Below are 27,251 nucleotides of genomic sequence, written 5' to 3'. Positions count from 1 at the left end.
CTAGGATATACAATAAAGCTTAAAAGTCCATAAACGCCAAAAAGTCAAACTGAACCTGTTGCATGCTGCAGGTTTTACATTAACTTATTTAGCTCATCATGGATGTTTCAAGGGTGCATACATTTTGAGATTATAGAAAACAAAACAAAAAACAGGCAACAGTTTATGTGTGCTCACTATACTTGAGAAATGCATCTGCTGAGACACATAAGCATGATGTCTATTTAGTGGAAGAGGGCAGAGCTTTAATCTGTTCATAGAGGCTTTACAGTGTCTGCGGGTATTAAATAGGGCTTCATAATCATTCATTCATTGGATGTATGGGAAAAAAAAGAGTTGAAACAGAGCCTCTGTATCCAAAGAGAGTGGATCTTGACAAAATGATTTCTCAATGGAAGAGGGGCCTCATTTGCATAACAATTGTGGGAACTGCATGGATCTACTTTTCATGAGCACTGTAAAAAAAAAAAAGACAGAGAAAAAAAATAGTACCATTCATTTAGTGATGAAAGAAGTGTGCTTTGGAGTAATTGTTAAAATCGTTGAGTTGTGAAAATGTATTTTTCCTCATCATCCACATGTAACAAGTAGGCCTGAACACTTTGAAGCTAAAAGACTTAAGTTATATAATGAACATATTTAAGAAATAAGCCTGGTTAAACTGGGCTAATGTAAAGCCTGTCCGACTTCTAATGTAACCCAGATAATCTTAAAAAAACACACACACTTGTTCATTCAATAATTACATTTAAACAAACTTGTAATAGTCCAAACAAATGGCAGAATCCGCGTTTTCCGTCTAAACATGAGGGTTGTTAGTCAAACGGTCTGGAAGGTGTGTATGTTTACTGTTTGTTGTTTATTGTTTATTTTACACACCTCTACATTTTGGGCAGCAAACGAGTGACAATTCATTGTTTTCTCAAGTGGGCTCCAGCTGGAAAATCAGGGAGCAGCAGGGGGTCCTTTTCGTGTTCAAGAGACTGCAAAGAAATAAAATCTGAAATAAGGCAAGTGCGTCCATGATTTTGTTGCCTAATTAATGAGAATGATTTAGCCCCTTGAATTATTAAACAAAATACAGCCTGACAAATGTCAAACCCGAGCAGTTATATTTTCAGGTTACAGGATGAATGTTTTTTGTTTTTTTAATTGGATCATATTTAATCTATTCTAAGCAGATTGTCTGACATAAATCTAATGGAAGTTAATTTAACGTTAGATAAAAGGGAAAAACTTGATAAAGTGCATAAGTTTCGTGGTCCCTGAACTGTCCCGGGCCCCCTGAACTACACTGACTGTACCTTTAAACACTCTCGTCCCAATTAGAGTGAAGCCCCGCCCCCTGGAGCAGCCATCCCATGAGTCATAAAGTTTGATGTCCTGCCCAAACTTTAGATCCGACTGGAGCAAAAGTTTTTTTTTTCTAGAAAGTGAGCTGCGGAGATTTGTTGCACGAACTATGAACCTTTTTTGGAAGAATCCCCTCTGACAGTTTCAACTCGGACGAAACGCAGAAAAAAAGTCGGACTTTTCCAACGAAGCGTTTGTTGTTTTTTCGTCTTTTGTGGCTGCCCCTGCTTTTTTTTTTTTTTTTGTGTGGAAAAGTTGGGGCCGGACGACAACACAGATTCCTGTGTGGAGTAGATATGCGCTTTGTTACACTGACAAGTATGCCAGCAAAAAACAACAGCAAAACGCTGTGTTTCACTGCAGATTTCGACAGCTAACACACTTTGGAAGATTGGAAAAATCACATCCTGATCAACTTTAGAATGACTCGGGGTAACTTTTTCTGAGTGTCGTCGATATTCCCTGATTTCCTGCTGTGTGAAAAAAAAAAAAAAGTTGGGGATTGGCGCAAACTTCTCTTCGTGAGTTGTTTTTAATAGACAATTTCGGACTCGTAAAGTTTGCCGACAGTTTTTGGTTGCAATGGATCAGGGCCAGCACAACCCTCCTGCCGGACACCAGATCGTCCACGTACGGGGCGACTCTGAGACCGACCTGGAGACACTTTTTAACGCCGTGATGAACCCGAAAAACACCATCGTACCCCCTTCCGTACCCATGAGGATGAGGAAACTGCCAGACTCCTTCTTCAAACCTCCTGAACCAAAGTCCCATTCCAGACAAGTAAGCCCGCCCTGTCTCTCCCCTGCCCCTTCCCAGAAATCACGACTAACACAAGGCCCATCCTGTTGGGGATCAGGCCTACAGTAGGCTACATGACTTGTAAAGTCAGTCTACAGTTTGTATCATATTTTAACCTCATTTTTTAGTCTTTAAGGTATTGCCACTGTTTACTGAGAGGATGTTCGATGTCATGCTCTAAAATGCAGCATACTATAAAACGTTCGTGCGTAATTTGAACTTATAACATGTTTATTACCAAACCACTTTCACAAGTTTGTATGTGTTTGCTACAAACGACTTTATAATAACATTTCCAACCAGTTAGTAAAAGATTTAAATTAACATCACTGCCACAAATAAAAAAACACCTTTGAAAAAGGGGCCCGTGGAGGCTATGCGTAAAAGTTGTAGGATCCATAACTGAAGTATCGTTTCAGTCTTATGTCTTGGCTCAACAGCTGGTCTTCATTCTGCAAAAAAAAAAAAAAAAATCTGCATTGGACAGAAGATGTTTGATAATAGGTTACTTTAAGTGAGTTGTCAAATTGGCTGAGTCCAAAGTGAACTTGCAGACTGTAAATGTTTTGTTTCGTTTCGTGACTGTGGTGTAGAAAGTTCAGCGTCATGGGGGAGATGTTCAAACTGAGTCTCTTAAACTTGAGTTGTTTGCTATAGAAGCGACTTTGAAATCAGAAATCATATGATGGTTGAACTAGTCCTATTTACCCCTTCCCCCTCCTCCCCTCTAACATCCCCCACAACTGTTGCTTGTGGTCTGTGGAAGTTTTTTTATCCTCATTGCGCATGCGTTGCTGTGCAGCGAGCCTGCACTCTCCCATGTCACACACACACACACACACACACACACACACAGGCCTTTGGTTCCTCCAATCCCCCTGACTTAAACACCCAAACGTGCAAACAAATGCACACGAAAAGAAAAAGTCAAATATACTTTTAGAGTGATACAAAAAAATGAGAAAAAAAATTCTGAAACGTTTGGCCAATGTTGGCATTACAACAATAGTGCAGTTTATATTCTAAAGTACTATTTCTCTATACTCTAGTTTTTAAAATACTTAAAATAAATGTCACAACAGAGCTTTTGTAATGTCCTTTCAAGAATTTATCATATGATGAGTGAACGCACCTTATTGTTGTTTTATTTATCCTATAATTGTTGTTATTAGTTTTTAAATGAATGACTCAACCTGATTACTCTTTTCCTTTACTTTGACACTTGAGCTGCTGGTTTAAGTAAATTTCTCCCCTTGGGGATGAATAACTTTGGTAAAGTTAGTTTACTACTGTAGCAGTCCATGTTTTATGGTGATACATTCAGACAGACTCTTCAAAGCTATATAAGATGAAACCTCCGAAGGGAAATCACAATGTTTTGCTTCTCTAACCACATCACAGGCCAGTACCGACGGAGGGAGTGGCGGAGTACTCACACCCCACCACGTCCGAGCCCACTCATCCCCAGCCTCCCTGCAGTTAGGAGCTGTTTCTGGTGGCTCCCTGTCTGGCATGCCCCCAGCAGGTGCCTCCCCTCAACATCTCCGTCAATCTTCCTACGAGATTCCCGATGACGTGCCCCTGCCTCACGGGTGGGAAATGGCCAAGACTGCCTCTGGCCAGAGATACTTTCTCAAGTAAGTATTCCTGCAACAAGTGTCGTCTTGCTCTGTGAAGTCCGTTGAAAGCAGCTGGTTAAGTTTGCAGCATGGGTTTGTTTTTGCAAATGAAAGGATGGATTCAAAGGAAGTGTGATAGTCAGTAAAACAGTCGTATTCAGTCGCTGGGAGGTACATTAGACAAAAATAAATGTGTTCACTAGAATACATTGTATGCACAAAAAGTACTTGAATATTCTTCTGTCATTCAAGAGTGACATAACTGATTTTTAATTTAAAGAGGAAAGGGTGAAATTGTACTCTTCAGTAATCGCCAAGACGAGTCCAAGACGCCAGAGAAGGGGTCTTTAGTCGGGACGCAGATTCAACCTACAGCTCTGTCCAGTGCACGCTATATACTGACAGTAATTAGCAAATACACTACAGTGCACAATGCTGGTCAATGTGCTGGAAAAGAGACAATTGCAATAGTTAAATTACAGGTTATTAAATTTGGTGGCCGCTGCAAACAAGAGAAGTCTTTTGAGGGACTGCTGCTGTATGTAGTGCTCCTTCTCTTGGTTCTCAGGTTTCAGCAGAAACAATGGACCTTTGTGGCTCCCCAGACAGCAAAGGACAGACAGCTCTGCAAAACTCATCTGCCATCCAGCAGATCTCTTCCACGCTGAAGTTCCAAAGTAGCTCTTTGGAATAGTAGGTAGCAGGTAGAGCTGAGCCTTTGGAGCCTGTCACTGGGTTTATTGGTTACTTGTTGGAATCGTGGGGGCTTTCTTTTTATTTCTTATCTATTCCATTCCCAGCAGTTTTGAGGAAGATTCATTGAATTAGTCATAAAAGTGACATCCTTGTCAACAGCTTGTGTTACGATAATCTGCTCATGTTAAATTTTCATTCACTCATGTTTCGAGCTATCTGCAATCAAAAGTCTAATTGGAGTTTCTATTTAAGGCAACATGTTGTCATGTTTCTAGAGAATATTACTAGGTGTCTCACAAACATGATCGCCTCCAATTAACTTGTATCAAAAAAAGAGCTTTCAGGACCAGATGTTTGTAGGTCTGACATCTGGAGAACATCTGGTCCATTTTGATGAGGCTCTCCTAAAGTTGTACAAAAGGACTGGGAGGAGGGGGGGGGGGGGTGCAGAGAAAACACCACTCTCACAGACTCTCTCCCATGATCAGTGCAGTTGTTTAGAAACTGACTGAGCTAATGACTTGACACACAAGGAAGCAATTTTCTTAAACTAGATTTGGTTGTCCAAACTTAACTGTTAACCTCATATAACTTCTAGTTGAAATGTTTGTTGCACCATACAGGCTGTTAGGGTGAGTCAATTATTTCTGTGGGATGAGACTCAAACTGAGGCACAACAATCTGAATCATTATTTGGGAGTTGTAGTTTTAGCACAGTTTGAGTCAAGTCCTAACCCACCCAACCCAAAGAAATGTGCAGACTGAAGGCATTGTAGTGAATCAAACACAGCAGACCTCAATGAAGGCAAAAATAAATCTGTTAAAATGTTTAACCAGATATCAATAGAGGAGCTTTTCTCTATGCAAAAAGGAAAACTGTATTAAATGACTATTAGCAAAGCTCATGTGTTGAAATAGTCTATATTAAAACACCTTGCTTTCTACAAACAAATGAAACTGATAAAGACTTGTGTCCTATGACTAAAAGTTGAGTCAATGTGTTTCTAATAATGTGATCCAGCCAGAGTAGTAGAACACAGGCTCTGTGTCCGAGTGAGCTCGAGGAGACATCTTCATACAGCGAGCATCAAAGTGCAGATATTTGAGCCGGAGCACAGCCGGCCTCAGCAGAGCTGCTGCAAAGACACTCCCCTATTTATAAACAGGAGTAGTCTGAGCGAGATGTGTTGCAGGAGGAGTGAGGCAGAGCGAAAGAGTGTGTGTGTGTGGGTGGACGGGTGGGGGTGGGGAGTTCGGTCACCATCTAGCCCGAGAGAGCAGAGAGTGTGGGAGCTCACATTTCACTCAGGTGACTGCTGTTGTCCTTTAAGATAAATCAGCTCAGGGTGAAAGTTTTTTTTTCTTCTCCCTTTAAAGAAGAATATTTCTAACCCCGCTCTGTTGACTTCAGGATCATATAGTTTGTCCTGATTTGTCCCTCGGTGAGTCACAGCGGCCCTCAGATGCCGATTGCCCCGCTCCCTTTAAAAAAAAAAAAAAAAAAGCAAGGCTCCGTTTGGTATGAATGGATCCATGGCGCTGTGATGGTGCCTCCTTTGTGTCAATGGAGTTAAATGGCAACCATGTGGAGATGACTAGAAGAGGGGCCAAGAGAAACCCGGGCCCTCCCTTTGTCCCCGCAGTGAAACAGTGATCTTTATTCAGACCACAGGCCTGTTGAGACTCATGTGAGCCTTCCTAAAATAGACAAATGGTTGACATGAAGTTTAAAGATGGCGGCAGAGGCGGCGGCTTTCTTTTGTTTCACCTTGTTCTTCTCATCAGAAATGTTATAATGTCATGTAAATAAATGACCAGTGCTTTTGTTACAGTGCTGACTTTTGAGGAGATCTTTTAATAATGCAAACAATTGAGTCATTTATCACAAAAAGTCTTGAACCATATTAGTTTTTACTTTCTCGAATGTTGAGACTTCAGCTGTAATTCATTTTTATTTTGGGATACAAACTGATCAGATGTCAAGAAGTTACAAAAAAAATTGTGATGAAACATTTATTATAAATGAACAAGTTTACTAATAAGTTTAATAGTAAGTGGAAGTATTTAATAGTTGAAGCCCAAATGGTGAGACGAGTCAGAAATGGGCTTTTCACTTTCAAAACGTATCTATTTTCTTTAGGTTGTTGCGTTCTAAAAACAAAAAGCTCAGGCTATGAGAGCACTGGGAGAAAGTCAACAGAGTCTGTTGACCCTTCCTCTTCTTTCTTCCAGCAGTTTGCCGTGGCCTTTGATTTATGACAGCAGGGGCAGGGAGGTTGGGTCACCTTGCTCGGTGCTGGGATGGGGGGACGGGGGACGGGGGGCAGGGCCGGGTCTCCAGGGCTGGGTCATAAACTAATGAAGGTTTCTAATTTAGACACACCGGTGAACTAGGAGGGGTAATCACTGTTTCCGGGCGCTTATTAAATGCAGCTTTGAATGAGCTTTTAGTCCGTGGGAAGTCAGCCTTAAGCAGAGGGAAGCTTTGGGGGGGGGAGCAGCTATTGTGCGCCCTCAGGGGCAGGTAGAGCTGTGTGCTGACGGACACTTTTGTCTTTTCTCAATTGGATTTTAAACTGTTTTGATGAGCCTGGTTTCCCACGACCAGAACGGCTGATTGGTATCTCTCCAAACATCTAAACACTGACAGTGATTAATCAAAGTAATCCCTTTGATCATCTTTTTTTCACTTTTCATTTTGCATCAGTTGCTGAAGCTGTGTTTCCTGTGTGTTTTTAACACTGTGAAGTGAAACACTCAACATTAAACAGACTGAGGTCTAGTCCCTCCTCAGTGTACACTATCTAGAGTTTCCTAAACATCTGTTGCACTAAACACAAGTGGAAGACAGCCGCTCTTAGAGCAGCAAAGATCAAAGTGCTCTCTCAGAACTCGTGCTTTTTTCTGTTTGCAATAGATATCTGTGTTAGTCCTGATTTAGATTACAAGGGGATTTCCTTCAAACTATTATACACCCCTTACTAACATATAGCATCTAAAACTGAAGTGGCTTGTTGTTTGAAAAACAATTTAAAAAATCCAGGCAACTTCCTATTTCGTTAAGAAAACCGCCTTTACACTCTGAAGCCCCTTAAAACTTTGCAAGACTCAGGAAATTCAGGACTTTCCGTGTGTTCAAAAGTGTGGTGAAAATGAAGAAGTCAAAATAACCTTCTTGAAGCATGAAGTGTATTTTTAAACTACAACTCCTACAGTACTTTGCCAGACACACACTCCATGGTTGTTGAAATACAAACTTTAATTTTAGAATTGAATCTGCGAGGATTTGAAGATGTAGTTACCTGGTCTGCTTTTTTTAAATGTGTCCATGTTTGAGACATCTTGTGACGCAGCAGTGATGATGGCTTGTCTGTCCGTTGACTTAACTGGACTTAGGTTTTCTCGTTGGTCAATGCTGATCTCAAAATCAACATTTAACTTCAACACAAACAATAATAAATAAATCTCAGCTGTATCAAATGTTGACTTATTTGCTGAAGATTGAGGGGATGAATTCAGCCTCGGATTTCAAACTAAGCTGTTATGAACTGACGGCACTCACTCCGTCCCAAACTGCACCCGTAAGCCTGCGCGAAGCCCTCATTTGGAGCAACTTTGTGTTTGACAAACTTTTGGTTTATTGACCACGCACAGAAAAGGCCCTTCCTGTTCAACTGGGGGCCCGTCAGCTCGGTACACAAATGGGACTGTGAGAAAGTCCGGCTTGTGTTTACCGAAGTCTTGACGTAACACCTCTGTTCCAGACATCAATGTCTCCTCTGTCAGTGAGGGCATCTCCACAGAGATGTAGTATCTGAGAAGTGCTCCCTCTCTCTGGTGGGCTTCAGAGACCCTGAAATGACCCCACGCACTGGACTTTATGGGAAGTGAATTCTGCATGAGTAACACAATTCACAGTTGTAAATAGGTCATGAGTGACTTCATGTGTGTGGAACAAAGCCATTCTTTAAACGAGTAAATCAAACAAGTTTAACGATTAATTCATCCAAACTCAGAAATCCATCATCATAACTTGAAAACATGAAATTTCCCTTTATTTGGTGCCCATAGGACTTTGATTTTTGTTGCCATGGAATTGAAAGAGGTATCGATATTCATTTTTACTCGTACCACATCGAAGTTTCAAATTCTGGTATCAGGACAACCTAGTAGTCAATATATTTAGAAGCTGTTTTGCTACAGAAAAAAAGTAGAAAAAACCTTTAAAGAGTGTCGGATAATGTCACATGGCACTTCATAAAGCCACACTTTGATTAATTAAACTTTTCTCTGAAAATGAGGGCTACATTTAGCCGTGTTACTTTGTGAATTAGCTGCCTCAGTAGGAAGTATGATGCTAAATACCCGTCTTCAAAGGGGAACTTAAAGCCACAATAGGGTCACAGAGGTTGCCCCAATAATCTCTCTTGATGATGTCCTGCTGATAGAGAGGCAGCCAGGCATCCTCAGTCGACCAGAGAAGAGGTGCTCATCCTCATCTCAGAAGCCTGATTACATCTGGCCTCCCTCCGTGCACTCTTAAGTCATCTGCTTTAACCACCTTACAAGCTACTCCCCGGGTGGAGCCGCTGTGGCCTGAGGATCCCATTTTTAACATTTGACAACTCAGCTGTGGGGCGTGTTTCATCACTCTCCCATATCTTCACTCCCCCAGTTTAACACAAGTGAGATGAAGTTATTTGACATCTGTCTTTGAGGGGAGACACTTTTAGTCAAAGACAAAGTGACTTGAAGCGGTTTCGTCGAGACACGTTAAGACACGTTAGCCACAGTGACTTCATTTTGGATACAACATTCTCCTCACAGCCAGACATAAACACCACATTTTTCATGGGAGAAAAAGGCCGCCTGCGTGTGAGGAAGTTTGTCATACTGTGATCAGATGTGTTCTGTGAAACAAGTGCAGCATTCTGCCGTCTTGCATCTCTATTACAATGTTTGACCTTTTCTTGGTTAGTCTTTGGGGTCTTTAAAGTCTGAAAGGATTCTTTTTGATGCCATATCTTTTTTTTTTCAAATGATACATTCTCCGTTATTTTCATGATCAACAGCACTGAAAAATACAGAAACTTAAAAAAAAAAAGTTTAAATCTTCATTCGTAACTGTCCAAATTACACAAAAACATCGGCCATGTAAAGAAGCGTTGGCCGTTTTTTGTGAAACTTAGACAGTTTGCAGGAGTTTTCTTGCCATTGTGGTCATTAAAAAACTGAAATGACCTAATATTGGATGCTTATGACTTTTATATCTGTTGTCATGGTATTGAAACAGGTATTGATATCATTTGATCTTTACTAGTATTTTATCAAACTTTAAAAAACCTGTATGTAAGACCAGTAAAAAATAACATCATACTGTTGTTACCTTCACACAAATTTGTGCCCATAGTGTTGGCCTTAAATGTCACATGAAGTGGTCTTAAAAAGGCAGAAAAAGCCTTACATTTCACTTGTAGAATCTTGGAGTTATCGTAACATGTTGCTTCTCAAAGAGAGGCTCTGTCTAGAACGCTGGACGTCGATGGGGGAGATTTTCCTCGTGATTGAACTCAAGAAAGTCGAACGGCAAATCGTTGGAGCAAAGTCAAGTTTAGCCTTTATGCTAAAGGTCCCCCCCTCCTCTCTTTCTCAGCAAGACACATTATAAATAACGCTGGCACAATAAACGCCACCTTGATAATTGGGCCATCAGTCAAGGAGATGTCAAGAGACATGGGTGGATCAACCTCCCTGTGCTCTCTGTGCTCAGCTTAGCCACAGTCGACCATGATGACAGCTTGAGCAAAAGTGAGAAAGTAAAGCAGCACACTGCAGGAAACCCGCTTGATAACGGGTCCTGTTTGAACCACAGCGCCTTCGCTGGAGTACCTGCTCATTTATAGAAACTGTTATTTCCCTGAAGGAGCTAATGATGGGTCATATTTAGTCTTTGGAGGGTCACAACAGGACAACACATATATTATTGAAGCAAAGACCGCATAGTGTTGAGTAAACCACACTGCAAAAAGTTGTATCTGAGCAAGTGTACACGTCGAGTTTCTTTAATTGAAATGAGACGTTACTGTTTAAATTAGTTAGTACATCTTATTTCAAGACACTCAACAATAACAGTTTTTATTCATAGCAAGTGGTGCTGGTGGTGAATGTGGCTTAAAAATGTGTAATAAGGGTTATTTGATTAGAAATTAGACAACCGCGCTAAGATTTGAGGTTTTGTAATCAACTTTTTTGTCAGCGTTTTGGCCTATCATCCATAGCAAATATTTGTTTACAGGTAAAGGTACTTGCATCTGTAATTCATATCTGCGCTCATTTTTAATATCCTAGAGTATAGAGTACCATCCCATCATCCCCTCTCCATCAATACTCTCAGTTTGTACTGTTTTGCATGTTTTTAAAAAATGGCATTTTGAGAAAACCTTAAAAACACCTGAACGTTGTTTCATTTAAAAGAATGTAATGGCGTTAGTGCGCTGAAGGCCTGACCCACGATCAGTTTACTAAATGTCCTAACTGCCCTGCCCCGGGGATTGGGGTGGGGGGGGGGGGGGGGGGTGAGGGTGAGGGTGCGGCGACCATCCCGCTGAGCTCGCCGCGGTGTCAGAGACATGTAAAGACAACACCGAGCAGTTGTGACTGGTCGAGGTTGCGGATCATCAGCAATTCCTAACAGCAACTGGTGGCCTCCAGCCGTCCCAGCAGTTGCCATGACATTGTTTTGTTTAATGTTTTGCCCTACAGGAAGCGGTGTATAGCCCTGACCATATAGCGTTCGGGGCATGTGGAGTGAATGGATTATCTTTTAGTTTTAAAACCTGGTGATAAATGACAGGCTCTTGGTAACTTATTTACCAGTTCTCTGAGTTCCCACACTCAGGCTCTTTGAATACAGTACTCTGCTCACTTGGGAGCTCGCTCACATTGTGGGGATTTTATCACATGCTCGTTTCTGTCTCCTCTGTTTTGAACTGAGCTATGTTTACGTCTGTGTCGATTGATTTGAGCTACAAAAGTGAGCTGGGGTCTGAAAGAAAATTCAATATTCGTACTTTAATCAGTGTTGAGAGGAGCACAAGTTAAGGGGGAGAATACGCTCTGTGATTAGACGTGTGGACGCTCGGTGGTTGTATATTTCCATCAGTGTTGTCCAGTCGTAGCGTTTCTGTTGAGCGCGGTGTACCAGGATGTGCAGGCCTCTCATTTACGATAAGCCCTCCCTTCCCTTATCCCAGTCTCCTCCCCTGTTCTTCCCTCCCCTTCATAATAAATGTCATAGTTTCCAGAGTGGGAAGGAGGCAGAGAAGGGGGGGGGGGGGCGGGCGCTCAGAGTGTAACAAGACCACAGCAACTCATGCAGCCAATGAAATTCAGAGGGATTGCTTCCGTGGATGTTTTTTTCCTCTTTCACTCTTCTTTTTTCCTTTTCTTTAGTTGTCTCACCCCGCTCCCTGTGACCCCTCTTTCTCAAGGGGGCCCCACCAATCTGAGCAGTTCCAGCTATTTTGCTTGGTGTGTTTGTGTGTGTGTGTGTGTGTGTGTGGTGGTGGTGGTGGTGGTGTGTGTGTGTGAGGGCTGGGGGGAGGGTTCACTAGGGGGATTTGGCAGCTCCTTTGATCAGTAAAGCATAAACAAGAGGGGGCTTCAAAATGGGTTGCATTGTGTGTGTGTGTGTGGGGGGGGGGGGGGGAGTGCTGAGTCAGGCCCTCTCGCTCTCTGGCCTGGGACAGAGCGCAGACAGGCAGGCTGGGATTACCGCAGAGGCCAAGAGAAACTCTCTGAAATCTCTCACTTCAGCCAGCTGTTCCAAAATCTGGACTAATGGCGCTTTGGGATCAAATGAACAGTGAGATGTGAAGAGGCGCTGTCAGTGGAAAAACACATGCAGAACATGATTTTTTTGCAGGGTATAAAAAAAAAAAAAATAGATCCCTGAGGTTTATAATTAGGTCTGATTTGAACTGAAGCTTTATTTCTGTCATGTGTTTTTGAACCAATTCAGCCACAGTTACACTATAAACAGAGTTGTGTTGCTGCACAAACAAGCTGCCAGGTTTTTGGTTGCCTATTTGTTTGAGGTGAGGTGAGGTGAGGGGGGTGGGGGGTGGGGGTCTCTTTAAAGGGGATGTTTTAAAAAAAAATAAAAATAAAAACAGAACAAGTGAATAGCGGGGTTTTAGGTCGTAGCTCAGTCTGTGCCTTTGTCAAGCAGGTGAAGGCTTTGTAAATGTGGCGCCAGATTGTTAAAGCCCCTGACACTCCACAGTGTCCGAGCCACTTCCAGGAAAAAAAAAAAAAAAAAAAAAGACCCCCTGCGTTGAGCCCTGGGACTGACCCTCCCTCAATAGAGAGGGTCCTGCTCGGGAGAGGAGGGCTTCCTGTATTAGCTTTCCATCTTAATCAAGCAACAAGTACCAACAAAGCACTAATTATCAATGCCTTCACAGAATGCAACACAATGCCCCCTCCTCCATCCCCCCCTCCCCCCGGTCCCCACTCCTGTCCCAGCAAAGACGAGCCATAAAGTAGACGGAGAAACACCGTCCGATGTTACAATAGTTGTTTTGGAACCAATCGTAGCAACGTAGACATTTTTTTAAAAGGTGTTTTTAACTAATCTTTGACAGGCAGGAAAAGTTTGACTTGATTTATTTGAATTTTTAACGGTTGTGCTGTTTTGGTTAGATTTTAGTTCAGATTTAGTTTCTCCTTTCATATTCACAACAAACAGACTTAATTTACTAGTTGTTAATGATAAACGGGTTAATCTTAAGCCTATTGTGAATCTGTATTGTATCATATTGTGGGTCTACATTGAGTCCAACCAGACACAGCTGAGTTTCCTGTAACAGTCATGGTTTACACACAGAGTTAGATTCTGTGTTTTCATCAAAAGAGCTTATTGTTACTTCCATGAGTCATCAGTTCCTGGACATGACCTGCTGTTTTGAGTTGATATGGCCTCTGGTTTGAACTCACTTCTGATTCCTGGGGGTAATCATAGACTGTTTAAAACACAACACAGTCTCAGTGATGTCACCCATTGGTTTCTTTTCTTTTTTCTTTTTTAAGATTTGTTTTTTGGCCTTTTTTGTGCCTTTTAATGGAGAGATAGGACAGTGGATAGAGTCAGAAATCAGGGAGAGAGAGTGGGGAAAGGAGCCACAGGTGGGACTCGAACCTGGGCCGCCCGTCCGGAGGAGCAAGGCCTCCACACATGGGGCGCGCGCACCCACCTACTGCGCCACCAGCGCCCCTTCACGCATTGGTTTCTGATGCACAGTTTTGCAGCTGAACGGTGGTGGTTGACATATTGGACATGCTCACCTAGCTTTTGTTCAACCAAGAAACAGGCAAAGAGTTTGAGCTGAGACAGTCCTTCAGTCTCCTGGCAAACAGCTACAAAGCTCCCGCCTGTCATTCAACTCAGCCACGCCCCTAGTTTTCATAACTCTGAGCTTAAATATAAAAAAAAATGATGTGTTATATTTAGAAAAATCACTATACCGAGAGAGACACAAGTTATTTTATCAGGCTGTGAGCATGTTTTGTCTGCTGTCAAAAGGGCAATTGAACATGGATGTTATTGGGACTTCTGGAGCCAGTCTCAAGTGGACAGTCAAGGAACTGCAGTTTTTTTTTGCACTTTGCATTTTGCAACACTGGAGGTTCCCCGCTTGGTAGAAACACACTGATGCTAATTGTTTGAACTAACATTGTGCTTCTCTTGTCTCCCTACAGCCACATCGATCAAACCACCACTTGGCAGGATCCCCGCAAGGCCCTGCTCCAGATGAACCAGGCTCCCCCGCCCAGTTCTGTACCGGTGCAGCAACAAAACCTTATGAATCCAGCCAGTGGTATGTAGATGTTGACTTTCTTTCATTAAGTTTCACTATAACAGCAGCAAAGTGATAAAGTATGTATGTGTACAAAAGAAAAAAGATCATGTGTTTTGCAGTCTAAAGTCAGAATTACAAAGCCTTGCCCTTTTTTTTTTTTTTTTTTCCCGGTTCATTTTCTTACTTTTATGTAACATCCAGTAGAAGTCATGAGCAGCCTCGTCTAGTTCTTACAAGTCACTAAGACTGTGTGTACCTCAGTTCTGTCCGTGCAGTTGGAATTCGCCCTAGGTGAGGTAAGACAGGGGTAGAACGTGACAGGTCCTGTCTGACATGTTTGGGAGCTCCGTGACTCACAGATTACAGAGTTTACAGACGAAGTATCTCTGTATTCTCAAACCATCGCTGCTGCAACCTTCGAGTAAAACATTAAAAAAACCAAGCGTTTGTTTACTGTGATACACTCTAAAAGATAAAACATACGTTGCTGCTTCCTCTTTTTTTTTTTTTTTTGCTTTTATAACCATCTAGCCTTTTTATTTTGCACTCGAGCACATTTGAGACTAAATGTCTATATGATATCCTATTGTCCCGCTCTATGATTGTCTTTAACCTCAATATGCTGTTACAATGCCCAATTATGTATGAAAGTGAATTATTGGCTTTAATTTGAGCAATTCTGGTGATTAAGAGAAATCTGAGTATTGAGTTAAACCGCAAGGATCTCTGACATGACGTTTTCTGGTCATCCTTCAGGTCCTCTCCCTGACGGCTGGGAACAAGCTATTACATCAGAAGGAGAAATTTACTACATCAACCACAAGAACAAAACCACATCCTGGCTTGACCCACGACTTGACCCACGCTTTGGTCAGTTTTCTATTGACAGTCTTTTTAACCCCTTAGCTTCGTACTTCCTCAAAGTAAAAAAAAAAAAAACAACAACAAAAAAAAAAAAAAACATCTATGTTGTGCTACTAAATGAAAGCAGTACACCCACACTTCATTGTATTAACATATTTAAGCTAAGTGTTTAACTTTCTCCAGTAGAGAACTCTGGATAATCCATAAAAGTTGCATTGTCCCTATTGTAACACTGAGTACAATTCTCTATGGTTCATAGTTCATTTCAATGCACTACATTGTTTTAGAGTGACTAGCCATACCATTGGTTGTTGAAAACAGATTTCACCAACCCCCCCCCCCCCCCCCCCCCCCTCAAAATCTGCACCTAACCTTTTGTCAGCCATTTTAGTGTCGGAGCAACAGCTGAGTTGGCCATTAATCCCCCGGGCCGAGCTAAAGTTTGACAGTTGGCTTTCAGTATGTGGTGGCCATGCCTGGTGAATTAGTGACAGGACCAGGTACATGTGTTGAGAATTCCTGTGTGGCCATGGGAATGAGCTAAACCTCCTGCGCCAGAAGGACTTTTTTTGAGATGAAGGTCCCTGCTTATGTCACTCTGACTCATTTACGCTTCAGGTGCCATCCTTTCATTACAACAGCATTCCCCCAGGGAAGCTCACTCTGCTTCACAAAGGCAACATGTGTGAATCAGCACGCAGGCTGTTATCCTGTTTAATTTTAGTGCTGCTTTATATATATCGTGCATGGGCACTTTAAGGGCAGGTTTTTTTCTTTTTTCTTCCTGTAGACAAGTGTTTGTCCACCCCCCTTGTGAAGGCGGGCAGGAGAGTTCAAAACAAAGTAGTAAGTGGGGAGTGGGGCAGCTGGGGGAGAGATGGCGGCACTGATCGGCAAACCGCTTTGAAGACTTATAAGTCTTGAAAACACAAGGCTGCTGGGCCTCTGAGTGAGGGAGAGGGGGAAAGAGACCGTGTTAACTCATTATGTGCCATCAAACATTGTTAAGTCAGATAAACCTATTGACTACTTAAAAATCCCAAATACTCATGTTTTTAAAAAAAAAATGTTATCTTATTTGTGGCTCATTCCTGTATTATTTGTACCTTTTGATCTCAGAAAAGTCCTTTTGCCATCACTTGATTTTAGAAGTGTGGCTCTGTGTTTGAAGGAACCCTTTACAGTCATTTTTTCGTCATAACATTTGAGTGTCCTCTGCTTCAGAATCCTCTATACTGCTGCTATGTAGGTCTGCAATCATAAGCCAGCTGCTTTGATAATGGAGGCTAATTTGAGCTTTAAGAAGAAAAGCAGCAGAGTGCCTTTAACTGAGGGGTTTGTTGCCGGCTGGCTTTCCCCTGCGTGAGGCCCAGCGCAGGCACAGCCCCATTCTGCTCCAGCTCCAGACAGACTTGAATCTCGGCCAGGCCTCTTTATTCTGTGGTCCAACTCTTAATCTGTTCCAGACCTTTTCAGTCAAAGAACTCCAATGTGAGAGGGGAGGTGGGGGTGAGGGGGGGGGGGGGGGGGGGGGGAGAGAGGCAAGGCGAAAGGGGAAGAAAGAAAAACGGAGGAACAGAGGGAAAATGCCGACAGGGATAAGCATGCATCCTCTTAAAGATCCAAGGAGGTGGTGAACAGAGAGCAAGACATGAGCGCACTGTGGCCGGGTTCAAAAAGGGGGGGGGGCTTATGTTTATATGATGTTTTCTGTATGTTACACTCAGGATGAACAGCATGGAAAACGTACTAGGAGGACACTTGAGGTCACATAAGGATAGAGTTCCCTCTGGGAGTTAAAGTAAAGCTGTTCACCCAACACACATGTCTGTATTATCCATCACACGCCTCTGCTCTCAGAGTGCTTTACCAAGAGAGTGTGAATCTCATTAATGATGTCACTTCCATAAAAATACTTAAAGTGTGGAGGAGGAGGCAGCAGTGAGCCGCTTTGACGGGTCAGTTTGGATTTTCTCATTTAGGTCTGTGTTGCTCCTTTTATGCTGATTTCTGCAGACAGTCTATTGGGAGAAAAATGTCAAAAATAACTTGAAAAATTCAGCATATAAAAATAAAATGTCCTGTTAACTTTAGCCCCTTTTACACGGCATGTTCAAGATGGGTCTGTTGCACCCCACCTTCTGTGTAAAAGATGGAGCAAAGTAGTTCTGCATTAAAAGCTCATCACATTAATCTACCTGTTTTTAACTTCATGATTAAAATGAAAGAGATTAACTGTAATGGCAACAAAAACAAATTGACTCCCAAGACAGTTTTCAGAAAGGCTGCCGCATCGATTCTTTAAAACAAACATGTTTGTATGACATTCAGACCGTTTCTCCTCTTTGCTTCTATCAGTGTCAGAATCTCGGCACCGTCCCAAGGGGCCTTTCTCAAACTTGTTCAGACGACCGCAGACGCATGTTTACAAAGCCCTCAAAGGTTTCTGTGCCCTGGTCACACATGTAGAGAACTTCCCACAGCTGGCACACCCTCGACTGTACCTGCCCCCAGGTGATGTGGTGGTGTAATATGCCTGCCAGCGTGATGCCTGATAAGGGCTTGTGTTGCTGGCTCGTCGCGTTGAAGGGTGCGTGAAGAAGACAAAAGGCAGACGGCTTTAACTTGTCTCTTATCTGCCTGCTCCACCAGCTATCACCGCCCGTATGTGCTGCTGACTCCAAACACACACACACACACACACACACACACACACACACACACACACACACATACACACAGACACACAGACTTCTCGGTCTGGACCGGCCTGCTTCATGCTATCAAACTGGCCCTGAACTGAACCTGTCCTTCACTCCTATCTCAGCCGCAGATGTAATTCCCTGCTTTTGATATGCTCATTGTTTGTGCATAGTTCCTCCAGGAACATTGGTTACTGTTAAGTGTTTGGTCTGCGAGGGAGGCCTTGACTTTGTGCATTTGTCTGCATACAGTCTTGTGTGTCAGTGAAATCTCTCTCTGTATGTCAGCCTTTCTTTTTTCATGAACACTCCTCAGAACCCCCGATGGTTTAAAATAGAATTCCAGTACAAGGACGTTTATTATCTTGTTATTTATTTAAATGTAGCCATCGCTTCTACTGACTTTGATAACAAATGTACTGTGAAGAGTGAAAAGCTTACATGTGGGAACATTGGGAGATAATATAGCAAAATAAATGTTGGTAAATCGGAGATATATGAAGAAGACTTTTAAATGTTATGAAAACATTGCAGTCAAAAGTGAACCATGTAGTCTTTCTGGAAACTTTTTCATAAACATGAACTTTTCCAGAATCTGGTATTTTTCCCCTCTCACATCTTCAGCCTCACGTATCAATGAATCTTTCCACATATACCTCCACTCACTTTTTAAAGTGTGGACTTCTGCAAAGATCAAGCCTTTACAAATCAATAGCTGCGTACATTGATTTCTTTGCAGCACCTCTGCCTTGAGAACAGCTGATGGGGGGGAGGCGGGGGGAGTGATCCAGCCACAAAAGGCCTCAGTATCTGCTAAAGATAAGAAACAGAGAGAAGAAACACACTCCACCAAGTGCTTCAGTGGATGTGTGTGGGAGAGAGGAGGTGGCGGCTCCATGACTCTGTGTGGGGTTTGTGTGTGTGTGTGTGTGAGCGTATGTGCTGCAGGGTGGGGTTGTTGGGGGGGGGCAGCGTTGGAGAGAGAGGCAGGGGAGGAGGGGGGGAGACGGAAAGGCAGGGTATAGGGCGGGGCCACCCGAGCTTCCCAGGGAGAGCCCTGAGCCGAGTTCATTCAGCTCCTGAGATAGTGTAAACAGACAGTGATTGAATGGTGATGAGAAAGGTGCCGGGGAGGGCAGCACAGAGAGAGGCGGCCCCGCATGAAAATTGTTCCCCTGTCAGGGCTTTTGTTTTGGTCGTTGCTTCAATCACATACGCAAACAGCGCTCCGCATTGGTTCAATCACTGTTACACCCCTTGTGGTCAAGCACATTTGCTTCTCATTCTCTGCTTTAGTGATAAAATGTGTGACCTACTTTGCATGCATAGATTAATGTGTTGCTGTGCTGCTTTTATACTCGTGTTTATTAGGCCCGCCCCTCACTGGAGTGAAGAATAACAAAGATTTCACTGGGGAACAGCTGTGTTTTCAATACACACACTTTTGTTTCGGATAATGTAAACATGCAGTTAGGCTGTTAGCGCACAATACAATTACATGTGTTGGGTCAAAGAACTTTGAAGCTAAATTCAATAGAAGTACAGTGTTTACAGAACCTGATGTAGGTCGACAAATTGTCTGATCTGCACGCTGTGCTCCGGCTGCATTCATTAAGGCGGCCGAAGAGGACGCAGGCACCGGGTAAGGAGGCCCGTCAGTCTTCAGGGATAATCTTTTGATTTGTTTAGAAATGAAACAAAACGCTGTACGATGAAAGGATAAGTCATAACTGATGCAACGTGCAACACACAGCTAACAAAGCCTGTCTTAGTCAGCGAGTGGGAGGGGATCAGGTCTTACAGGAATTGTGGTGGTTTCAGACACCGGGCTGAAACCCCGTGCTGGGACATCCCTTTTCGTCCTACACAACCTGCTGCACTGGCTCGGCTCTTTCTACAAGTTCAGCTTGTAAAAAAAAAAAAAAAAAAGAGAAACGCTCTACGAAGTTGTCCGTCTTGTTATGCAGCGTTTGAATGCAGCCGAGCATTAACAGGTGTAGCTGCAGAGATATAAGTGTGGTGGTAGTCAGCTTGGGCTCTTGGGTGTATTCATTATTTTTGGTGCAAAACTTTGAAATGTTCATAGTGGAACCTGCATTTAGCACAGCCTTAACACATAACGGGGATACACAGCACACATACTTGAGCCATTACACTCACATGAGACACAGAATATTTTGCCTGTATCCTCAAAATCACTTTGGTGGTTAGTTTTGAACATTTTCCCTCAGAATTAAAAAAAATAAATCAAAAACTACAGGAAACTATATTATATTATATTATATTATAGTGGCAGGGACTACATTGTTTAGATTACATTTGTATGATGTTTGTCCTCTATAGATCCTTTAGTATAGAACATTTCTGCACAATTTGAATTTTCCTTTTAGTATCAGAATATGCACATTTCAAAAATAACTACCACATAATGTTAAGGAATAATACACTGACCAATTAAAACTCCTTTCTGTGTTGTTTTTTTTTTTTTTTGCAGCCCTGAACCAGCAGAGGATTACCCAGAGTGCTCCAGGGAAGCAGGGAGGCCAGCTTCCTCCGAGCCACAGTGCAGTCATGGCGGGCAATCAGATGAGACTGCAGCAGATCGAGAAGGAACGGTTGAGACTGAAGCAACAGGAGCTGCTTCGGCAGAGACCACAGGTGAGGAATCAGAGTCAAATATTTGAAGAAAATATTCAGATGATGGTGCTTTCGAGGAGGAACAACTCGTCTTTAATAAAAGAGCTCAAGGCTGTCATCATGTCCCCTTGAGAGTGGTTGCAAGATGCTTGACCTTAAACTTCTCGATTGTTCTGCAAAATGTTTATGTCCTGAGATTTAATGAAAACATTGACTAGACCTTTACACATGAGTCATCATTCGTTGGTGTGGTGGTGGATCTTACAGCCCTTTGATCGCTCTTCATTGTTACACTACCCTACAATGAAGTCTTCTGAGTCATACGTGGTGATTTTATCACTTCCTAACAGTGATGTGTCACAGTGCCTCCCACACAGGGTGTTACAGCCAAATCCAGCAGTTTACTCAAGGCTGTGTCATAACACCAGAAACAGAGCTTTATGATTATGAATGAGGGCTCTGGCCACTTTGTTGACGGTGCCTTACACATTATTGGCTGTTTAAAGTTCACAGTGTAGGAAGTGACTCGAGTGTGTACATGCACCAGGCTGTAAAGACACAAGTATTATATTTGAACTGTCCCTACTGAACGTCCTCAGAGTATATACACTGTATGTTTTATTAACATGGCTTCTGTTGACTTTGTGAAGCATCAGGACAATGAGTAAGGTATTTTGCCTGCTTTTTGTAAAGTGTCTCGAGATAACACTTGTTATGAGTTGACGCTATACAAATAAAAATTGATTGATTGACTCTAATCAGGCCATTGACTAGTTTTCCCTAAACCCAAAAATACCAGTTACCATTTAGATACAAGACACTTGCCTTACTGTACTTGCAAATACAGAGCCAGTGTGATTATAGGAGGAAATTGTGAAATCATACTGACTATGTGTTTGTCAATGGAGTTCAACTTTGGGACAACTTTGCCACGCCTACATTTATTCCACATGGTAGAAGAAGTATGATGAAAAATGGGTTGCGATGTATGCAACTTGCCAGCGGGATTCGAGTGCTGACGCAAACAGAGAGGCAATAAAATGATAAATGTTGCTCACAGTATACAGGGCTCATAATCCGGCTTAATAACAACCAGATGGTTAAGCAGTGTGCATAGGATTCTTAGATAAATGTCTTATTTCATAAAAGAAATGTGTATAAGTATAAGCAGCATTTACATCTAAAACAAAAACAGAAAGAAGGTGGGAAAAAGTAATTTTTTAATAAAGGGTAATTATGACTTGGTTCATTTCTACTCAACCACAACCAATAAAAGCTTCCAGCCAACCACTTAGGGCGTCTAGCAAGCCATTTTACGTCCTCTCTTAAAAAAGGGTTACATCCCATCACCCAGTAAAGGTTTATTGAAATCTCATAACTACAACCGGACAACTCATTTCATCCTCCTGTTCCGAGGACTTGCAGGAAAGGAGGTGAAAAAACAAACACATGACTTCATATCCTCTGCCTTTATCTGATTCAGCGTGTGTAGAAAACAATTGTCTCCCAGTTGCGGTCAGCCCCTCATGTAATCTGACACTGTGCATGGGGGAGGGGGGGGGGGGGGGGGGGGGGGGGGGGGGGGGCAGAAATGGAGAGCCACCATGTCGGCTAGTGGGTGTGTTCATGCTTAATTCAACATTTTATGCAGTGACAGCACAGCAGCGGCAGTGTGAGGCAGTCCTGACATGTTTTTCCCTGGAGCTGGAGCTGTGTATAATTAGCTTCTGAGGTTAGGGGTGGGGTTGATTGTGTTGCTTATGAGTTTCGTTCTGTATCATCCACAGGAGCTTGCTCTAAGGACTCAGCTGCCTATGGATCAAGATGGCAGCACGAACCCGGTGTCCTCCCCTATGGCCCAAGATGCCCGGACCATGACGGCCAACAGCTCTGACCCATTCCTCAACAGGTTGGTTTCACACAGAAGCCAGGAGTGAAGCCAGAAGAGCTCCTCTGTAGAGCGAAAGAGCACGCTGAGGTGCAACTGATTGACGTCAGAGCACTTGGCAAAGGCTCACAAAGTCTCCTTCAGCTTGTCAGACTTAATGTATCCCCGGTTGAGGGAGACTGTGTGTGCTCTCCTGTTTGATTTTGAGCTCCAGTGAGAGCTCCCCGAGTTACACAAGACAAAAAAAAAAAAAAAAACAGCAGAGAGAGAGTCTCTGGGCTTAACCCTCTTCACATGGCAATGACTCATTTACACCGGCATGTCTGTGCTCCGGGTTTACTGCACAATGATGACCTCTGGTGTACGACTGTTGCACAATAAACACAACCGCAGACTAAATGGTGGTGTAACCTGTGAAAACATGTATCAAACTTAACTCCTTATTCAAAGCCAAGATGGTAAAAAAAAAACAAAAAAAAACACTAAGGGCAGATAACGATCTGAAAACCATTTTTCAATAAAAAAAAAAGAGGCCGGAGTTTTGAAGCTGTCTGCTCTGGGAAAATTAATGGTAGCTGTTCAAGCTCCAGTTCTTCTGTAAGCAGATGAAGTGAGGAGAGAGCTGAATAGCAAGCAGGCCATGAGAACATGTGGTCCAGTCAGTAGACAGGCCAACCTAATCTCCCCTCCTCCCCCCGTTGCCTCCGCTCCCCTGCTTTTTACAATGGCCTCATTCATCCTGCCTCTGCCATACTCTGCCTACATATTTTTCCTCTGCTAATTAGTATAGGCTTGTCAAATGTCTTCTCTCTGCCTCTTTGTCTCTCTACTTGCCCCATTCATCGTTGCCCTTTTTCCTGTATTCTGTAATGGAAGTGAAGCTCGTTTTCCTCGCTGTCACTGTGGATTAGTCGCCACAGTCTTTCAAACAGATATATCTGCGGAAAAAACTGCGATGTATGCAGAAGGTTCCCCCGAGGGAATTAAGGCCACACTGCTACTTTTCCAGCCTGTGTGTGCTTTTAATAACTGTGTGTGTTTGCTTTGTTGGATCAGTTAATTAGATTCACACAGTTAAGTGCAGAGTAATGTAAAGTAAAGGTCATTAAGGTCAATCGCAAATAAACCTTTGCCGAGACAAAAAAAGCTTTTCTTTTCCTCCACTTCTCTTGAAATCAGGATGTTTTGAGTTACAGTCAAGAGTTTAACTCAGACGTGTCTTTATTCTTGTGTTTTTCAGCGGGACCTACCACTCCAGGGACGAGAGCACAGACAGCGGCCTGAGTATGAGCAGCTACAGCGTCCCTCGCACTCCAGATGACTTCCTCAACAGTGTAGATGAGATGGACACAGGTAAATACAGATATAAAACCTCGCTGCAGTTGGTTCTTCCAGCTTAGGTTTGTTTCAGGATACAGTGTACTCAGGTTCATGAACACCCACCTGTGTAACTTAGCCTGAGGATGTGGTTCAATATTGTTATCTTGGCAAAGATTATCCCTCTTTATTTAGTTTGTTTTATTATTCATTCATTTTGTTCAGTCTAAAGCGTTCTTGGATCTCTTTAAAGCAACAATGTAACTTTTCAACCTTTTAAAATAGAAGTTTCAAAGTCCATCTAAGAGTACAACAACTTTCAACAGGCAGAAAAGCTTCCCTCTCATGTCCACAGCGCGGCCTGGTTGTCTGCTTAAACCACTATGTCAATTCGGCAGCAGGCCGCGATTCTTTCACCAGAAGTGCGTACAGTTTTACGGCTCTAGCCTGTGAGCCGGTGTAGATTCTGTTTGATACGACGGCTGAGGCTAAGGGACAGAAGAGGACGCTGAAAAAGTGAGAGTTACTGAGTATACGCGCTGTATGAATCAAAGCAAACCCAGTACTGGAATGCAATTTAATTGGGTACTAGGACTCGTATTTGTGATTGGTATTGATATTGTTAGATTTGTACTAGAATCCTATTGATCCTATTGAAATCTGTTGTCGTGAGAACCCTTATACAGTATATAGAAAAGATGCAAAGGTTGATTACTTAATTGCACAACAAACTCCAGCCAGATATAACCTTACTTTCAATATATTACAGTATTATGGTATCTAAATTCTAATAATAATACTGTCAATGACGCTGCTTTTTTAGCCTTCTCTGCTTGTTGATAAAATTTTTCACATGATGATGGTTTTGTTGTATGTGTGCAAAAAAATTCCCTGCCTCACCTGCTCTTCATCACATCATGGAGACAATATCTTTAATTCATTTTACATACAGAATCCTTAAAAAGTATTCTGTAGCTTTCTCCCTTGACTTATTGTCGCTTTACTTCCTGTTCATTAGGGGACCCTCTTCAACCCTCCATGGTCACACAGCCCAGCCGCTTCCCCGACTACCTGGACGCCATCCCGGGGACAGACGTGGACCTGGGCACCCTGGAGAGCGAGAGCATGGCGGTGGAGGGCGAGGAGCTGATGCCCAGCCTGCAGGAGGCCCTGAGCTCGGACATCCTCAACGACATGGAGTCCGTGCTGGCAGCTACCAAGATCGACAAGGAGAGCTTCCTCACATGGTTATAGAGACCCGAGCGCCTCGCTGCTCCGCCGACACTCTGAACTGCTGCCTGCTCTGATCTGTGAAGGATTCATGGATGCTTTTTACAAGACATTTCAGCAAGCGTCTCTGTCTCGGCGCATAAGGCCGACCTCTTTTGAGGCAGTATTTTTTTCCTGTTCTTCTCACTGGTGTGTTATCTCTTCATTTTGTCTGTGTCTTCAAGGCTGGCCCATGAACAGACAATTACGCAAGGGTCCCCCCAAATCTTTCACAGGTCTGTCAGTGAATCTAGGGCATGTTTTACCCTGATCTCTCCCCCCCCCCCTGGTCTCCCCTCATAACTGAGCTTGGCGAGTGCATGCGCTCTTCCTCAAGGACTGCCGCCATCAGCTATCGCCCGGAGTCTCTGGTGCCTCTTCCTCCCTCTTCCATTATAGCGTCAAGCAGCAGTGCTTCACTGAATTTGGGACTGTTGCAACTAGCTTAAGTAGCTTTATATTTTGGCCTTGTAACTTTTTATTCTTTCATTTGTTTTGTTTTGTTTTTTTTAACAAGCCTGAGAAACCAAAAATGATGTATTAGAAGCATAAAGAACAATACTGATTTGGAGTAAAGGTTAGTGTGAGGCCCAGTTTGGACATGTTGGCTTTGCTGGGGGTGTGTTGTGTGTGGGAGGGGGAGGGGCGGGGGGGATGAGGGTTGGAGCCTGGGGACCGACTACATTGCTGCTTGGCTGTGCCAGCAAGTCTAAGTTAAACCTTTGATAGATCAAGTGCCTTCAGTTGTATTTTTTGGGACACGAGCGACACGAACAATGACTTAAGTTTTTGTAAAGCAGCAATAAGCATTAGGCTGTTTCATTATAATCAGCCACTCTCTCCTCTATCTTGTGTTCAATAATCAAACTGTATTTTTATTTTATAAACACATTATAAGGGGATTTAGGGATTTCTGTTTGTTTTTTTTTTGTTTTTTTTAACCCTAGCTTCTTTGTATCTCAGTCTTATCCAAGCCTAATTCATGATTCATTCTTTGTTTTATCATTTTAGTATTCTTTTATTTTTAGGTTACTACATATGTATGATAGCTTAGAACAAATGGCATTGTGCTTGTTTTTATCTTCTTTCATAGATGGAATTTATACGTTTTAAACATGGCCGACCTTTTATCACAGCATGCCACTTCATCAAGATGATTGATTGATTCAGTTTGGGCTTTTATAACCATTAAGCTGATTCTCTCATTTACTTTATACATTACATTTAAGTGTTATTGTGTATTTGTTGATCACATGCAGCTTTTACTATCTTCCTGAACATTAACCAAAAAAAAAAAAAAAAAAGGCAGATCTCTTGGCTAAACAGAAACTATAGCTCTGCGATCAAGTAAAACGTTGTGACGACGTACAAAAACACGAGCGTTACAATGTTTGAAACTTCCCGAAGAGGGAGATGGAACCTCGGAGCTGTGCTGGGTGTTTGGAGAACTAGACTTGGACAAGTTTAAGCAGGTTGAAGAGTCATGTGGCGGGATGTAAAAGGCCAGGGTTTGACTGATAGTAGTGAGTTGTGCAGATTGATGATTTTTTTTTTTTTTGTGTGTGTGAAATAATCAAGAAACAATCAGTTATTATCTCAGTCAGGAATTGTTGTGGCGGATTCCAAAGATGTTTTTTGTAATAACACTAATTTGTGTTTCCATTTTCACAGAGTCCAGAAACAGTATGATGTGTAAATCAGCCTGTGTATGAACACACTGTATAAGCTAATGAGAAAATGAGGTTGGTTTTTAAGTGTTAATGGACATGTATGAATAGATCTAGCTGAGAGATTCTTTTTTTAAAGACAAGATGGTTGTTTTGAGTGACTAACCCTGAGATTTAAGGAGGAGGTTTCAGAGCAAGTGATTTTTTTTCTATAAACACTCACATGTTTACATTCTGAGTAAGAAACTGCGACAGCCACAGTGACAATTCTCTCATAATCACATTATATTGATGTTTACAGCATGACTAAATCTTTGCATCACTGCAGTAACTGTTGAATGATCAGACTCAGCAGGTTGTCACACTGATTCTGTTGCCGCCCAATCCTTTTAATTGGAGGCTTTAACTTGATGGAACAACTTTATTTTTAGATCAGAGAACATGAACATTATTTTTATCTTGTGTGAGAAACCTCTTTCTAGTTTTGATTTTCACTGATCATAAAATCACGTGTTAATGATGGATTAAAGGTGGATAAACAGTGTTGGTGAGAACAATGCAACTAAAACGAGTGGTAC

At 42.5% G+C, this 27,251-nt stretch overlaps 1 protein-coding gene across 2 annotated transcripts in view; it reads left to right on the top strand.

Moving 5' to 3' along the window:
- The first annotated feature begins 1,387 nt into the window (after nucleotides 1-1,387).
- Nucleotides 1,388-27,251, top strand: part of yap1 (Yes1 associated transcriptional regulator) — a 26,198-nt gene continuing 334 nt past the window's right edge. Inside the window, exons 1-8 of one of the 2 annotated variants that reach the window (XM_061047048.1) lie at nucleotides 1,388-2,136; nucleotides 3,556-3,791; nucleotides 14,229-14,347; nucleotides 15,086-15,199; nucleotides 20,390-20,553; nucleotides 22,320-22,441; nucleotides 23,661-23,773; nucleotides 24,756-27,251. The exon at nucleotides 24,756-27,251 is cut by the window's right edge and continues 334 nt beyond it. In XM_061047048.1, the coding sequence (XP_060903031.1) occupies nucleotides 1,936-2,136; nucleotides 3,556-3,791; nucleotides 14,229-14,347; nucleotides 15,086-15,199; nucleotides 20,390-20,553; nucleotides 22,320-22,441; nucleotides 23,661-23,773; nucleotides 24,756-24,991 (1,305 nt within the window). In that variant the 5' untranslated portion in view covers nucleotides 1,388-1,935 and the 3' untranslated portion in view covers nucleotides 24,992-27,251. The remainder of the gene's footprint in view (nucleotides 2,137-3,555; nucleotides 3,792-14,228; nucleotides 14,348-15,085; nucleotides 15,200-20,389; nucleotides 20,554-22,319; nucleotides 22,442-23,660; nucleotides 23,774-24,755) is intronic. The other variant, XM_061047049.1, reaches the window with a different exon arrangement.

Source organism: Labrus mixtus, chromosome 9 (assembly GCF_963584025.1).
Source record: "Labrus mixtus chromosome 9, fLabMix1.1, whole genome shotgun sequence".
NCBI lineage: Eukaryota > Metazoa > Chordata > Actinopteri > Labriformes > Labridae > Labrus > Labrus mixtus.
Note: the sequence above shows the minus strand (reverse complement) of the source record. Positions and strands in the feature narration are given on the sequence as shown.